The 14336-nt window shown below is 41.2% G+C and overlaps 1 protein-coding gene across 1 annotated transcript; it reads right to left on the bottom strand.

Annotated features, from left to right (window-relative positions):
- Window positions 1–4285: 4285 nt before the first annotated feature.
- On the bottom strand, window positions 4286–12790 carry igf2b (insulin-like growth factor 2b). The gene is made up of 4 exons (XM_062035842.1): window positions 12499–12790; window positions 11837–11987; window positions 9325–9506; window positions 4286–5942 (listed from the first exon to the last, which is right to left on the bottom strand). The coding sequence occupies exons 1-4, from the start codon at window positions 12562–12564 to the stop codon at window positions 5700–5702; spliced, it is 642 nt and encodes a 213-aa protein (XP_061891826.1). The 5' UTR covers window positions 12565–12790; the 3' UTR covers window positions 4286–5699.
- Between the last annotated feature and the right edge of the window lie 1546 nt (window positions 12791–14336).

The following is a 14336-nucleotide window of genomic DNA, read 5'->3' as shown; positions in this document are numbered from 1 at the left end:
AAATGTAAATAAATATTTAGATATATATTACAGGCCAAACGTTTGGACATACCTTCTCCTCATTCAATGTGTTTTCTTTAGTTTCATGACACACCCTGGCTTCCCCCTGTTCCACCTGCTACCATCGGGCAGGCGCTACAGGTGCATCAGAGCCAGAACAAACAGGCTCAGAGACCGCTTCTTTCCCAGAGCTGTCACCATCTTGAACTCTAACTTATAATAATAATTCACCCCTATACAATATCCTACCCTAATACCCTACTGTGCAATAGTACCCTTCGAGTGCAATACATCCGACACTGATTGTAGTTCATTACTCCGGAACTCTTGTCTTGTTCTGTATATTGTACAGTATTCCGTATTTCTATAGTGTTTTGTATATTGTACAGGGTTGCTTATTATTTTTATTGGATAGTAGTCTGTTTATTTCAATTGTTAGTTTTTTTCTTTATTACCTCTTGTGCAATTTATTTTTACCCCATATTTGTTCCCACTACCGCACCTTAAGTTGGAGTCCTTAACCTCGTTATATGCAAATATAGTGACAATAAAGTCCATTCTATTCTATTCTATTCCATCTACATTGTAGATTGTCACTGAAGGCATCACAATTATGAATGAACTCATGTGGAGTTATGTACTTCTACAAAAAAAGGTGAAACAACTGAAAACATGTTTTATATTCTAGTTTCTTCAAAATAGCCACCCTTTGCTCTGATTAGTGCTTTGCACACTCTTGGCATTCTCTCGATGAGCTTCAAGCCCTCCTGTGAAGTGAAAACCATTTCAGGTGACTTGCAAAAAACTCTTGTGGATGTACGTCTGTGGTTGCCAGTGTTCTGTTCTAAATCGTAGTGGGCTGGGAGAGGGGGCAGTACATCTAAGAAGGACAGCTCCAGACTGGAGAAACTGATCAGGCGGGCCGGCTCCACGATCAGAATAAAACTGGACTCACTGGTGACGGTGGCAGAGAAAAGGACTGTGGGAAAAACTACTGAGCATCATGGATGATGCCAGTCACCCTCTGCATACCGTTATCAGAAGCCAGAGGAGCCTGTTCAGTGCTAGACTGCTTCATCCCAAGTGCAGGACTAATAGACTCAAAAACTCCTTTGTCCCACACGCCATCAGACTGTACAACTCATCTCTGGGGGGGAGGGTGGTTACTAGGATAGCAGGGGATGCAAAACAATAACATATACCCCCATTATGTACTTTTTAAATTCAATCTCAATTCTGTACACTGCTGCTGAAATTGTAATTTTCCTGAGGGAACTCTCCTGAAGGAATCAATAAAGTACTATCTATCTATATACCTACCTCTTGAAGCTCATTGAGAGAATGCCAAGAGTGTGCATACCCACTATCACACATTTGGAGAAGTCTCCACTGTGTTTAACATACATGTTTCTTTTTACACAGCAAAAATCGTCCATAACATGCAAGGTCCACACAAAGATTGGAAGTGTTCATCTCCTGACTTACATAATCACAGTACAATGATGAATGAAACAGCTTCTTGCAGCATTCCTCTTGACTCTTGACAGTCAGCCATCATACATAGTAATGCCGTCATCCTGTCTTGATTGGATAAGACGTCTAAAACGCATCCGCCCTAAATGTTCGATCAAATTCAGCGGTGAAGATTTGACACACTTCAAGTTGGTTGCACTTGGGAGTCTATTCTGCGCCATCTAGCATAGTGGTGACCTGATGACCCCATGGGACTGGTGAATCCCTGATGTTATTGCACTGTTCTAAAAACACCTTAGCACCAAGCAGGTGAAGGAGAACACTGTCACCTGGATGGAGATTGCAACAAACTCTTGAAGTCAGTAGTAACAAAAAGGTATTATAACCTCCTGGGGACCAATGTCCTCTTTTTGGTCTCTTTCTTTTGTCAGAGTTACAAAACAAACTTAAATGTCCACTGCAGTGGTTCTTAGGAGGATGTTGGGGTTACAAAAGTGGCACACTGGCCTGCAATGATGGCCACACAGTTTCACATGCATGAAGCAGACTGTATTTGGGGTGTTGCAAGAGATTTGGGGTCCTGGGAAGAAAATATCCCTTTAGCTAAATGTTCTTCTATTCTCAGGGGCCTCTAGAATCGTTTCTACCCCCTTATGGTGCCCATGCTGTATATGCGTACACACAACAAAGATAAGCAACATTTCTCATCTTCCGACAGTAAAGAAATAACTCTTGAGGGTAAAATCAAACAACAGTGACAGCCCGATGTAAACTGTGCAGCACTGTGATAAAACATTCCGCAGAAACTGTTCCATTCCAGGAAGATAGGCAACAGTAAATCTGCCCGGTAACAGAAGAACTATGGCTGAGTACGTGCATGCATGTCAACAAAGACCGGTCAAATATGCATGTGCTAATTTGAGACATGTCGCCCCTCCAAACATAGGCACAGAATGGGAAACATGCTCCATTTGTGGCGGTGACTACAGGTCACATTTAGTCATATCTGAAAGCAGCTCGCATGCAGCAGGAAAAGAGCGGAAATGTGTCGGCTAATGCGAGTGGTGATGTGCACACATTGAAGGACAGATATGGAAGCCGGCAGGGATGGAGAAAAAGTGAGGACGGGCGGCTGATAAATCTCGATAAAGCCTCAAGACACAATCAATCATTTACAGAGCATATCACTTTTACCTGCTTCTAAAAGAAAACTGAAGTGGACATGGCAGAGGACACAGCAGTAACTATACTACACATGGGAAGTTTGATAAAATGTTTGTTTTTATTGATATTTCAAATGAAAGTACATGAATTGTGCATTTCGGACGTTCTAGCGTGCGGATGTTAAATCCATAAAAATACACAGAGGCTGAGTGAGCTACTGACACAGAAAACGTCGCAATTGCTCGGCAGGATATCTCTTCATATTTACCAAAAGAAGTGGTTGTCTTTCATTTACAACAACACTAGAGTAGCCTGTTTGATCTTTACAATAGTGAATGAATGCAGTCCCAGCATATAATAATAATAATAATAATAATAATAACAATAATTGCACTGTCTGTCTGTTTGCACAATGGAAGAATATAATCAGAGAGAGATATGGAAGATCTCTGACAGGAAACTGTATAAATATTGGCTTTACCTCAGTTTGGCTAGTATTGATTAGGTCTCCTATGGGTGATACATAACCCAATGAAGGAGGAAGTGGTAAGGTGTCAGTGGTTGGCATGATTATGGAAGGTAATGGATAACCCTAGAAAAAAATTGGAACACTCCTCCCTGCAGAGCGCATATGTATTTTTACCTGAATCCTACAACTGCATTAGAGATGGTTCAGCCAAATAGCCCTTCGTAAAAATGATAATAGTCGGACGGCTGGAAGATAATGCTTCATATGATCAAGGCCAAAGTCAAGACAGATAGAAAGTAGTGATCGTTGATGTAACACTTATGCCTCTGAATTGCACGAGTTAAGACCCTGTAGTGACATTTGATCCGAACAACCCACATGAACAAGACTCCCCTTAGGACACCGTGCACAATTATGAACTCATGATTTAATTGAGGATTGGACATTTTCCCCCCCGCCATCAGTACTAAAGTGGCTTCAAAACATAGTGGATCGACTAAAACGGATGTGTCACTCCCATAATACACGTTATCGGTCATGAGTATGTACCTATTTCTGTGACATGACATGCCCACAAGATTCAGACTGTTAAAATATTAATTTGAAGTAACAACGGCAGATGAACAAGGGAAGGAAAAAAGACATTATTTTTTGGTACAAAGCATCTACAAAAACAAGCCTTACAGCTCCAATTGGAAAACAGAGATCATACAAAATAAATCTGTCAGTTGAGCATCAGTGCTGCGCATATTATTTGGACCAATTTTTCAAATATATTTTATAACAAAATAAATAATGCCTTTATACAGTGCCCTTATTTGTATTTTCAACAAACAAACAAAAAAAGCTTGGCGGCTCATTACGCAAGATACAGCTCAGACTAAAGGAAATAACGTCCCTGGAAACTAATTATATATCTATATATATATTTATACATATACATATATATCTATGTTCATATATATATATAGATAGATATATTCAAGTATTTGTTTTCAGGCAAAAGCATGTGAATACTACTGATATACAATAAAAATAAATGTTAGTTGACATTATTGCTGTTTTTTTCCCTTTGAATCAGAATATCTGTGCCTTCCTTTAAAACGATAAAGTAACACATCAGAACGTTACCATGAAAAATGCCTAACATGAAAAAACAGGAATGTCATGGTACCAGAAAAGGCGGGGTTTTCCTTTTTTTTTTTTTTTTTTTTTTTTTCCTTGAAATTGGTATGAAAAGAAAAGAACAAAACCAAAACAAAAATCCTTATCAATTATCCCACTTGTCCATGCTATGTTTACTTCCTGTCGGAGCAGTCCACAAAGCCACAGTAAACAGGAAGTAGTACTGTCCAAATCCAGGCAGTCCACGGTGTCCCATATTTATGTTCCCTGTGTCCATCTGCCTCGGGGGGACACGGGGGGGGGAGAGGGGCAGGGACAGGGTCTCGAGTCCCCCTTGCCACGTGTGACAAGCTAGTGATGAGCAGCCGCTTGCATTTCCTGTGAGCCTTGATGCCGTCAGAGCCCCCATAGTTTCTCAGTGACACATCCCCCTTGACATTGCCACTGCCAGGAGCTCCCCCATATCCTTTTTTTCCCCTATTTTTCTTTTAAAAAGTCTCACTTTCCTTAAAACGGAAAGTTATAATAAATTCATTCAAAGGAGAGAAAAAAAAAAACAGAAAAAAAACAAACAAACGTGCTTCTCAATCTCTTCTTGAAGTCCTTTCCCGGAGCTAGCACCATGACATTTTTTTGAAGCTACACGTTCATTGTTCATAAAAAAATAGTGCCATTTATTTTTCTTTACTTTGACGTAATCCGTGGCAATGTGCAATTTCTGCAGACTCTTTTCTGCATTTTGTTTGTGATCAAAAGGTGCTGGAACAGGAATCTAATTTTACAAAATAATTCCTTACAGTGTGGAAGTCCCTTTATAGGTAGAGGTGCAAACTTAAAAAAAAAAAAATCAAAAAAACTAAGAGGTTTTTTTTCTTTTTCGCCTCAGGAAAAACAAAATACATGGAACGGATTCTGTCATGCAAGCTTCTTCTTCACTTTTGAGTTGTTTTCCACGAGGACAAAAAAAAAAAAAAAAAAAAAAAAAAACATTCCGCTGGGTGTCCTCTTGACACTTGCACGCCACACACATCTCTTTCATCTCCTTTTTTCTCTCTTCCATTTACTCTTTTGCTTACGGGTCCACCTGAATGGCATTCGGCCGAATTGTTCACGTTTGTGTTTGTGCCTTTTGTGTCGGTGACTGAAAGAGCTAGCCAAAAAAAAAAAAAGTTCAGACGGGAAGAATGTGAAGGCATGTTTGTGTTCCGGAGGAGGGTGATGGGGTTTGAGGGGGGCGGGTGGGGTATTAGAAAGGGGGCCAGGGGTCAAGAAAAAAAGTGGAGGAGAATCGGGCAGGGGGGGTGGTGGTGGTGGTGGTGGTTGGTGGGGGGGGGGGATTGGTGGGCTCGGACAGGGCAGGGGAGGTCAAAGAGGACTGCCACAGAAATGACGTCAGAGACAAAGCTATAATCCCCTAGGCTTTTTTTGTGTGTCCTTCCAAACTCTGTGCAAAGGGCTGGCAGCGGGCTCATTTGTGGCTGACATAGTTGTTCGTGGTGAGAGAGACGGGCGGCAGTTTGCTGGGCAGGCTGATCAGGGGCCTGTGGAAGGCCGTATCCTCCTGGGCTCTCATCTTCTCCGCCTGCCTCCGGAACTTTTTGGCTCTCAGGATGGCGGGGACACCCCTCCGGAGCCGCTGGGCCGCCTTCTTCTGCCACAGCTCGTATTTGGAATACTTCACTGGCACATGCGGCTTCCTCTGCGGGACTTCCTATTGTGGCGTGCAGGCAACAAAACAAACACAAAAAAAAAAGAAAAGAAGGAAAGATGGAGATCATTAGGGGTGATATGCTTATTTTGTTCAGTCATTATCTGGCTAATCAAATGGGAATCTAATGTCATGCGCGGAGAGTCATAACAGCCTCAGCTCGCCTCCAAACGCTTCTTGTTTTGGTTTCCTCGATTGAGAGAAGCTGTCAACAAGTTCTTAGTTCTGCCTCTTTAACATATTGTGAAAAGGAAGGGTGGGCGCTCGCCTCGTATACATATGACCAGCATGCCGGCGCCCACTCAACGACCTGCTAAACTACTGAACGGCGGCAAATTGAATGACAATACAAACATGGTAAACTGTTTTGCTGAGTACTACTGAATGAGGAAAAAGTAGGAACGGTAGCAAGAGGGCGGGGGGGGGGGACTGGAATTTATGCGCCCGTACCCAGTGCTTCCATATGAATGGCTTGTTTTGGTCCTGCCACTTGAAGAGTGTTTATCCCCCTTCATTCACTTCAATGGCTTAACAACAGCTGGCCCCTCAGAGCAGCCTGTACCCATCAACTCTCCCTGCCTGGACACACCAGGGACATGTCCAAACTAATTCCCTATACCGGCTTCTCCTTTTGCAGACTTTAAAGGGGTCATATTATGATTTTTTTTTGTTTTCCACATTTGAAACACTTCCTTGTCGTGGTAGTTCTTCGGTCAACATTTTGCATAGATCACATCTTACAGTCTTCAAGCCACTTTCTAACTGTGTACTCAGAATGAGCCGTTTTGTGGGTGGTCTTATTTACGTCATTCATGTAGTAGTTTTTAGCCTTTCCATATAGAGTCTACTGACAGATATAAGTTTGAACTATACACTACTTGGTATTAGAAATGGCAACAGTGGAGGATGGATGTGCATGTACGAGCCAGTCTGCCCCACAAAAGGCTCTTATTGACTACAGCGCTTCGGGTAAAACTTGACCACATATGGAGCTAACCGCTGACATCATCAATTGGTAAAACTTCACAAATGGGGAAAACTCCAATCGGGTCATTTGGCAAGATTGTTTTATAAGTATCTCCAACATTTTCAGAACTTATCCAGATCCCAAATACATTTTGCGTAGATTATATATTACAATCTTCAAGCCACTTTCTAACTGTCTCCTCAGAATGTGCCGTTTTGTGGGTGGTCTTGATTAAGTGCCTCTTTCCGTCATTCATGTTGCAGTTTTTAGCGTTTCCATGTAAAGTCTACTGACAGATATAAGTTCAAACTATACACAACTTGGTATTAGAAATGGCAACAGCGGAGGATGCATGTGCATGTACGAGCCAGTCTGCCCCACACTAAGAAGATCTAATTGACTACAGCGTTGGACTACAATGGCGCTTTGGGTAAAACTTTACCATATATGGAGCTCTCTGCTGACATCATCAATGGAAAAAACCTCACAAATGGGGAAAACTCCAATCGGCTCGTTTGGCAATATTGTTTTATAAATATCTGCGACATTTTCAGAACGTATCCAGATCCCAAATACATTTTGCATAGATTATATATTACAGTCTTCAAGCCCCTTTCTAACTGTCACCTCAGAATGCGTCGTTTTGTGGGTGGTCTTATTTACGTCATTCACGTTGTAGTTTTTAGCATTTCCATATAGAGTCTACTGACAGATACAAGTTCGAACTATACACTACTTGGTATTATACAGTGGAGGATCGATGTGCATGTACGAGCCAGTCTGCCCCACACTAAGAAGGTAGAGAAAAAGAAGGATCTTATTGACTACAGCGTCGGACTACAATGGCGCTTTGGGTAAAACTTTACCATATATGGAGCTCTCTGCTGACATCCTCAATGGAAAAAACCTCACAAATGGGGAAAACTCCAATCGGCTCGTTTGGCAAGATTGTTTTATAAATATCTCCGACATTTTCAGAACTTATCCATATTCCAAATACATTTTGATTAGACTATATATTACAGTCTTCAAGCCACTTTCTAACTGTCACCTCAGAATGCGTCGTTTTGTGGGTGGTCTTTTTACGTCATTCACGTTGTAGTTTTTAGCATTTCCATATAGAGTCTACTGACAGATACAAGTTCGAACTATACACTACTTGGTATTATACAGCGGAGGATCGATGTGCATGTACGACGAGCCAGTCTGCCCCACACTAAGAAGGTAGAGAAAAAGAAGGATCTTATTGACTACAGCGTCGGACTACAATGGCGGGCTCACGCAAAGATCTTCGGGTAAATCTTTACCATATATGGAGCTAACCGCTGACATCATCAATGGGAAAAACTTCACGAAGGGGGAAAACTCTAATCGGCTCGTTTGGCTAGATTGTTTTATAAAAATATACACTACCGTTCAAAAGTTTGGGGTCACATTGAAATGTCCTTATTTTTGAAGGAAAAGCACTGTACTTTTCAATGAAGATAACTTTAAACTAGTCTTAACTTTAAAGAAATACACTCTATACATTGCTAATGTGGTAAATGACTATTCTAGCTGCAAATGTCTGGTTTTTGGTGCAATATCTACATAGGTGTATAGAGGCCCATTTCCAGCAACTATCACTCCAGTGTTTTAATGGTACAATGTGTTTGCTCATTGGCTCAGAAGGCTAATTGATGATTAGAAAACCCTTGTGCAATCATGTTCACACATCTGAAAACAGTTTAGCTCGTTACAGAAGCTACAAAACTGACCTTCCTTTGAGCAGATTGAGTTTCTGGAGCATCACATTTGTGGGGTCAATTAAACGCTCAAAATGGCCAGAAAAAGAGAACTTTCATCTGAAACTCGACAGTCGATTCTTGTTCATAGAAATTAAGGCTATTCCACAAAATTGTTTGGGTGACCCCAAACTTTTGAACGGTAGTGTAAATAACACATTTTCAAACTTATGCAGATCCCAAATACACAAAAACAAGGTAAGGTAAGAAAAGTTGGTTTAGCCTAATAGGTCCCCCTTAAGGGGGGCTTCTTACGTTTCCCCCCCTTTACAATTGCAATATTACACTATTTGTGGGGAGAGGCTTTGACACTGACACACGAGCATGAAGGGGATTGTAAAAGGGTTGGGAATGGAGCCAGCACTGTTGACTCTCGAGTGAGTTCGGTCAGGTGTTTTTTTTTAACGCGAGCCAGATTCTGAGAGCATGACTAATAACCTGAAACACTCGGAACACACTGTTTTTGTCACGGACCAGCAATGTGTGAGTATGTCCTTTCTCGAGCACAGTGTCTGGACTATTTCCATGACGGTCAGCACTTTGTTGTCTATCAAGATGAACATTTTGGCTATGGGGGTCATGACTAGGATTTCACCGGTTCCCATACCGCTGTGTTGCTGCGGGTGTGGCGTACCTGCTTTAATGGAGGCATCGCCGGAATGACCTGTAGAGATGTGGCCGACACGTCTCTTTCTGACTTGGCGGGTTTGGCGCAGTACTGCTCCAGAAGTTTGAGGTCACAGCTACGGAAACAACACTCCTCTACTATCCCACGGTTCTGGGTGCGCCTGTTGTTCCCCCGGCTGGTGGGCCTACCTGGGGAGATTTCGAGGAGAGGCATGGTGAGGTTTTATATATGCAGAGAACACAACAGAAATGAATCTAGGTTGTTTTTGCAGGATTACAATCACAGAGGCGGGCGCAACGAGGATAAAAGGAAATCTATGACCAACCGCGACAAATCTTTTTGTTTGGAGAAGATAATCTGGCGAGGGCTAACACATGTAAACACTATGCAGCCATAGTCCCGTAGGTGAGCGAATACATAAAATGGAAATTCCTCCTGACCTTGTCCTTTGTCAAGTCAGCAGAGATTACTGGGACGAGGAGGGGCAAGGGAGAGGTAGAGAAAACAGCCCGCAGGGGACCGGCGCAAGAGTGTGTGAGCTGGGTTGAAACAGAGGAGGTGAATGCAAATCAAAAGAGGAATAGAGTAATGACGGGTGAGAGAGAGAGAGAGAGAAAAGCGCAGAGGAAGAATAAGGTGAAAGGGGGGGAAGCGGCGCGTTTTGAATGTTCCGCAAAGGGAACGCCATTCACCATCAATAAAGGGCTTGTTTGAAGTCCCGCGGCCCAATACAATGTTGGGGAAATCTCACGAGATGCGAGGCTAGGTTTGATTGCAGGAAGGGAAAGAAGAGAAGGAGACAGGATCTAAATTGGATAACGATGTGTAAAAGGGGGAGGAAAGGCACGTACAAAGACATTTCTTGTCAGTCTCTCAAAGGTGAAATGTTTTTTTTTTATTCCAATATTTTAGGATGTGTGTCACAGCAACTAATCCACTTGGGGATTAACAAGCCACAGAATACTTAGTTCAGGGGTAGGGAACCTATGGCTCTCGAGCCAGATGTGGCTCTTTTGATGACCGTATCTGACTCTCAGATAAATCTTAGCTGACATTGCTTAACACCATAAGTAATGAATAATTCCGCTGGTAATCAGTTTTAAAAATAACGTTCAAAATATGAAACATTCTCATGCATTTGAATCCATCCATCCGTTTTTCTACCGCACCTGTTCAAGAAGTCGCATTAATGGTAAGAAGTATTTTATTTATTATTGGTTAGCTTCAGAATAACGATGTTATTAAAAAAGAATAAGAGACATATTATACTCTAAAAATGATGGTCTTACTTAAAAATGCATGCATATAACACTTTAGTATGGGGAGCATATTCTAAGTAACAAAGACTAAATTAAGAGTTATTTGGACAATATGGAAACATATTGTAAGTAGCAAAGACTTAATTTAGAGTTATTTGGTTAGGGTTAGGGTTGTTGTATAATGAGGCCATGCAGAATAAGTACTGTATTTTTCAGAGTATAAGTCGCTCCGGAGTATAAGTCGCACCGGCCGAAAATGCATAATAAAGAAGGAAAAAAACATATATAAGTCGCACTGGAGTATAAGTCGCATTTTTGGGGGAGATTTATTTGATAAAACCCAACACCAAGAATAGACATTTGAAAGGCAATTTAAAATAAATAAAGAATAGTGAACAACAAGCTGAATAAGTGTACGTTATATGACGCATAAATAACCAACTGAGAATGTGCCTGGTATGTTAACGTAACATATTATGGTAAGAGTCATTCAAATAACTATAACATATAGAACATGCTATACGTTTACCAAACAATCTGTCACTCCTAATCGCTAAATCCCATGAAATCGTACACGTCTAGTCTCTTACGTGAATGAGCTAAATAATATTATTTGATATTTTACGGTAATGTGTTAATAATTTCACACATAACCCAAACTATGAAAAAAACTGCGACTTATAGTCCGAAAAATACGGTACTTAATAATGACTAATTAAGAGCCAATATGTTACTAATGTGCATGTTAATAAGCAACTAATTAATGGTGAATATGTTCCCCATACTAAAGTGTTACCAAAATATTATATGGCTCTCACGGGAATACATTTTAAAATATTTGGCTTTCGTGGCTCCCCTAGCCAAAAAAAAAGGTTCCCGACCCCTGGCTTAGTTCCTTGAAAGGTGGAAATTTGAGGAGGGAAAAAAAATGGCTAGTGAACATTAGTGTGGTGACTGCACGCCTTATGGGTGCTATTGCTTTACTGGTAAACAAGCAGCCTATTGTGTTGCGTGAGGCTTTACGTGCTGGTCCCCGGGCCTTTCATATGCAATGAGAGGTATACAGGTCCTGCGCGCATCGATACCACACTTGAGACGCAGCTGTATCGTTCCTAGGCGGTGTGCGCGCGCGCGTGCGTGTAGTATCAGCTATGCAAACAAATCGGTTGGGTTTTTTTGGGGTTGTTTTTTTTTTGCGCACCCCAAAAAAAAAAAAGACAATTGCGCAGCGCTTTTTTTTTACGCGCAGCCAAACGTACTGAAATAGAAGCCTCTGTCTTCGCAGACGAACTGCAGCGCGTCTACCAGCTCTCCCCCACAAAGCGTCTCCGCCGAGGTCATCCCCACCGCATAGAGGCTCAGCGTCAGTGCAAAGAGCAGCGCACGACTGGAGGAAGACATCTTCTTGACCTGCAAACACACACATACTGTATAAACTCACAGCCAAGTCATTTTATGCATCCACATTATTTGGATTTTTTTTTTTTAGAAACAAGTGCACAACTTTTGAGTCAAGTCACAAAAGATAGACAGGACCTTTTTTTTTTTTTTTTTTTCTTTCTTTTTTTTTTTTTACCTCTTGCACAACATGCCAGAATTTGCAAGAGAGGCTGTTCGATATCAGAAAAAAAGCAAGACTCAGCACTTATTCCCCCCTCCTTGCTCACTATTGCGCTCAATGACCCTCGCCTACCGCCCCCTATCTGCCGGCAAATAAGACCAGCTGTTTGCTGCAAGCCCTGCACCTTCCAGAACCCCGAAATTCCTTTACTTATAATAAGACATTTCACCAAAATTTGCAATTAAATGTCAATTCAATCCATATTACACTTATGCTTTTTCATGCACTTTTATACTAAAAAAAAAAAAAAAAAAAAAAAAAAAGCAAAACTCCAACGTGCATAAATCATCTTTAGCTTACCTTCATCCTGCCGGGCTGCGTTTCCCTGCAGGTGTGGCAAAGTGAGTTGGATCGCAGGGTGTCCATGTCAGTCGGCAGTATAGTCACAAAATGGGAAGAAGAAAAAAAAAACCCGAAACAAAACAAAAAAAAAAAAAAAGCTGGCCTTACTTGGTGCTTTTGGGTGTGCTTGCAGGTGAGTTAGTTTCCCAGTATGTTAGTTAGGTGATGTGTGAAAGAAAGGCTGTCCCAGAGACCGAGGAGACAGGCTAAAACTTCTCAGGGAGAAGTATTATATACCAAAACACGCCCACTTTACGCACGCACACACACACGCGCACACACACACACACACACACACACACACACGCACACTCCACCCCCTCGCTCCTCCTCTCCTCCTTTTTAACCGCACGGTTAAAAAAAAAAAAAAACATGTCTTACACAAAAGTGCACAAAGGAGTCTCCAAAAATGTATTTTTGAACAACCATCACAATTTAACGAACGAACTATCCTGTGTATTTCACTGGAGAGTGGAAACGGTGTGGTGACGTCATCAGAATGTCACCGAGAGGTGATGCGCAGCCTCCAGCAGGAGGAGAGGGATGCCTCCTCTCCATGGGGTGGGGGCGGGGGGGGGCAACTAACTAAGGAGAGATAAGACAAATAAATAAAAACACCCAATGTGACTGACATAAGAGGGATGTCCAATTAAATCCAGGATTAAATGGACTGAAATGACGTCACTCCCAAATTGCGGTCACTCCGTAAAATGCAAACAAATCGAAGTAAATGACTTATAAATATGACAACAACAAAAAAAAAACTTTGTCCCCCTTATATAAGCGTGCCTCGTACAGCAGGTGAGGATGTGTGCCTCCAGTCCACGGCTCCGATGCCGTCATCCTCACACTGACATCTAGAGGTGAAGCGCTGGCAGGGCCAGGCGCATTAGTACTGCTCGACAGTACCCTCTTGTGGCCAAAATATTTAGTGCATGCAGTAAAACAAACAAATCGACATTTTACAGGGGTGTCAAACTAATTTTTTTACGGAGGGCCACACTTGTAACAGTGTACATACAGTCGTGGTCAAAAGTGTACATACACTTGTAAAGAACATAATGTCATGGCTGTCTTGAGTTTACAATAATTTATACAACTCTTATTTTTGTGTGGTAGAGTGATTGGGGCACATTAGGGGTGTGGGAAAAAATCGATTCGAATTCGAATCGCGATTCTCACGTTGTGCGATTCAGAATCGATTCTCATTTTTTTTAAAACAATTGTTTTTATTTTATTTATTATTTAAAAAAAAATATTTGTTAATTGTTTTAATTTTTTTTTAAATTAATCAATCCAACAAAACAATACACAGCAATACCATAACAATGCAATCCAATTCGAAAACCAAACCCGACCCAGCAACACTCAGAACTGCAATAAACAGAGCAATTGAGAGGAGACACAAACACGACACAGAACAAACCAAAAGTAGTGAAACAAAAATGAATATTATCAACAACAGTATCAATATTAGTTACAATTTCAACATAGCAGTGATTAAAAATCCCTCATTGACATTATCATTAGACATTTATAAAAATAAAAAATAAAGAACAATAGTGTCACAGTGGCTTACACTTGCATCGCATCTCATAAGCTTGACAACACACTGTGTCCAATATTTTCACAAAGATAAAATAAGTCATATTTTTGGTTCATTTAATAGTTAAAACAATTTTACATTATTGCAATCAGTTGATAAAACATTGTCCTTTACAATTTCAAAAATATACTACTCTGCTTGCATGTCAGCAGACTGGGGTAGATCCTGCTGAAATCCTATGTATTGATTG

Source organism: Entelurus aequoreus, linkage group LG24 (assembly GCF_033978785.1).
Source record: "Entelurus aequoreus isolate RoL-2023_Sb linkage group LG24, RoL_Eaeq_v1.1, whole genome shotgun sequence".
NCBI classification, from domain to species: domain Eukaryota; kingdom Metazoa; phylum Chordata; class Actinopteri; order Syngnathiformes; family Syngnathidae; genus Entelurus; species Entelurus aequoreus.
This window is presented reverse-complemented; position numbering and strand designations above follow the sequence as displayed.

What these genes read in the sequence shown, in the direction of transcription:
- igf2b (XM_062035842.1), bottom strand. Translation starts at nt 12,564, where the DNA reads ATGGACACCCTGCGATCCAACTCACTTTGCCACACCTGCAGGGAAACG. An exon ending in CGCAGCCCGGCAGGATGAAG is followed by an intron (nt 11,988 to 12,498) that starts GTAAGCTAAAGA and finishes GTGTGTTTGCAG; the next exon opens with GTCAAGAAGATGTCTTCCTC. An exon ending in CGATGCCTCCATTAAAGCAG is followed by an intron (nt 5,943 to 9,324) that starts GTACGCCACACC and finishes ACGCCACAATAG; the next exon opens with GAAGTCCCGCAGAGGAAGCC.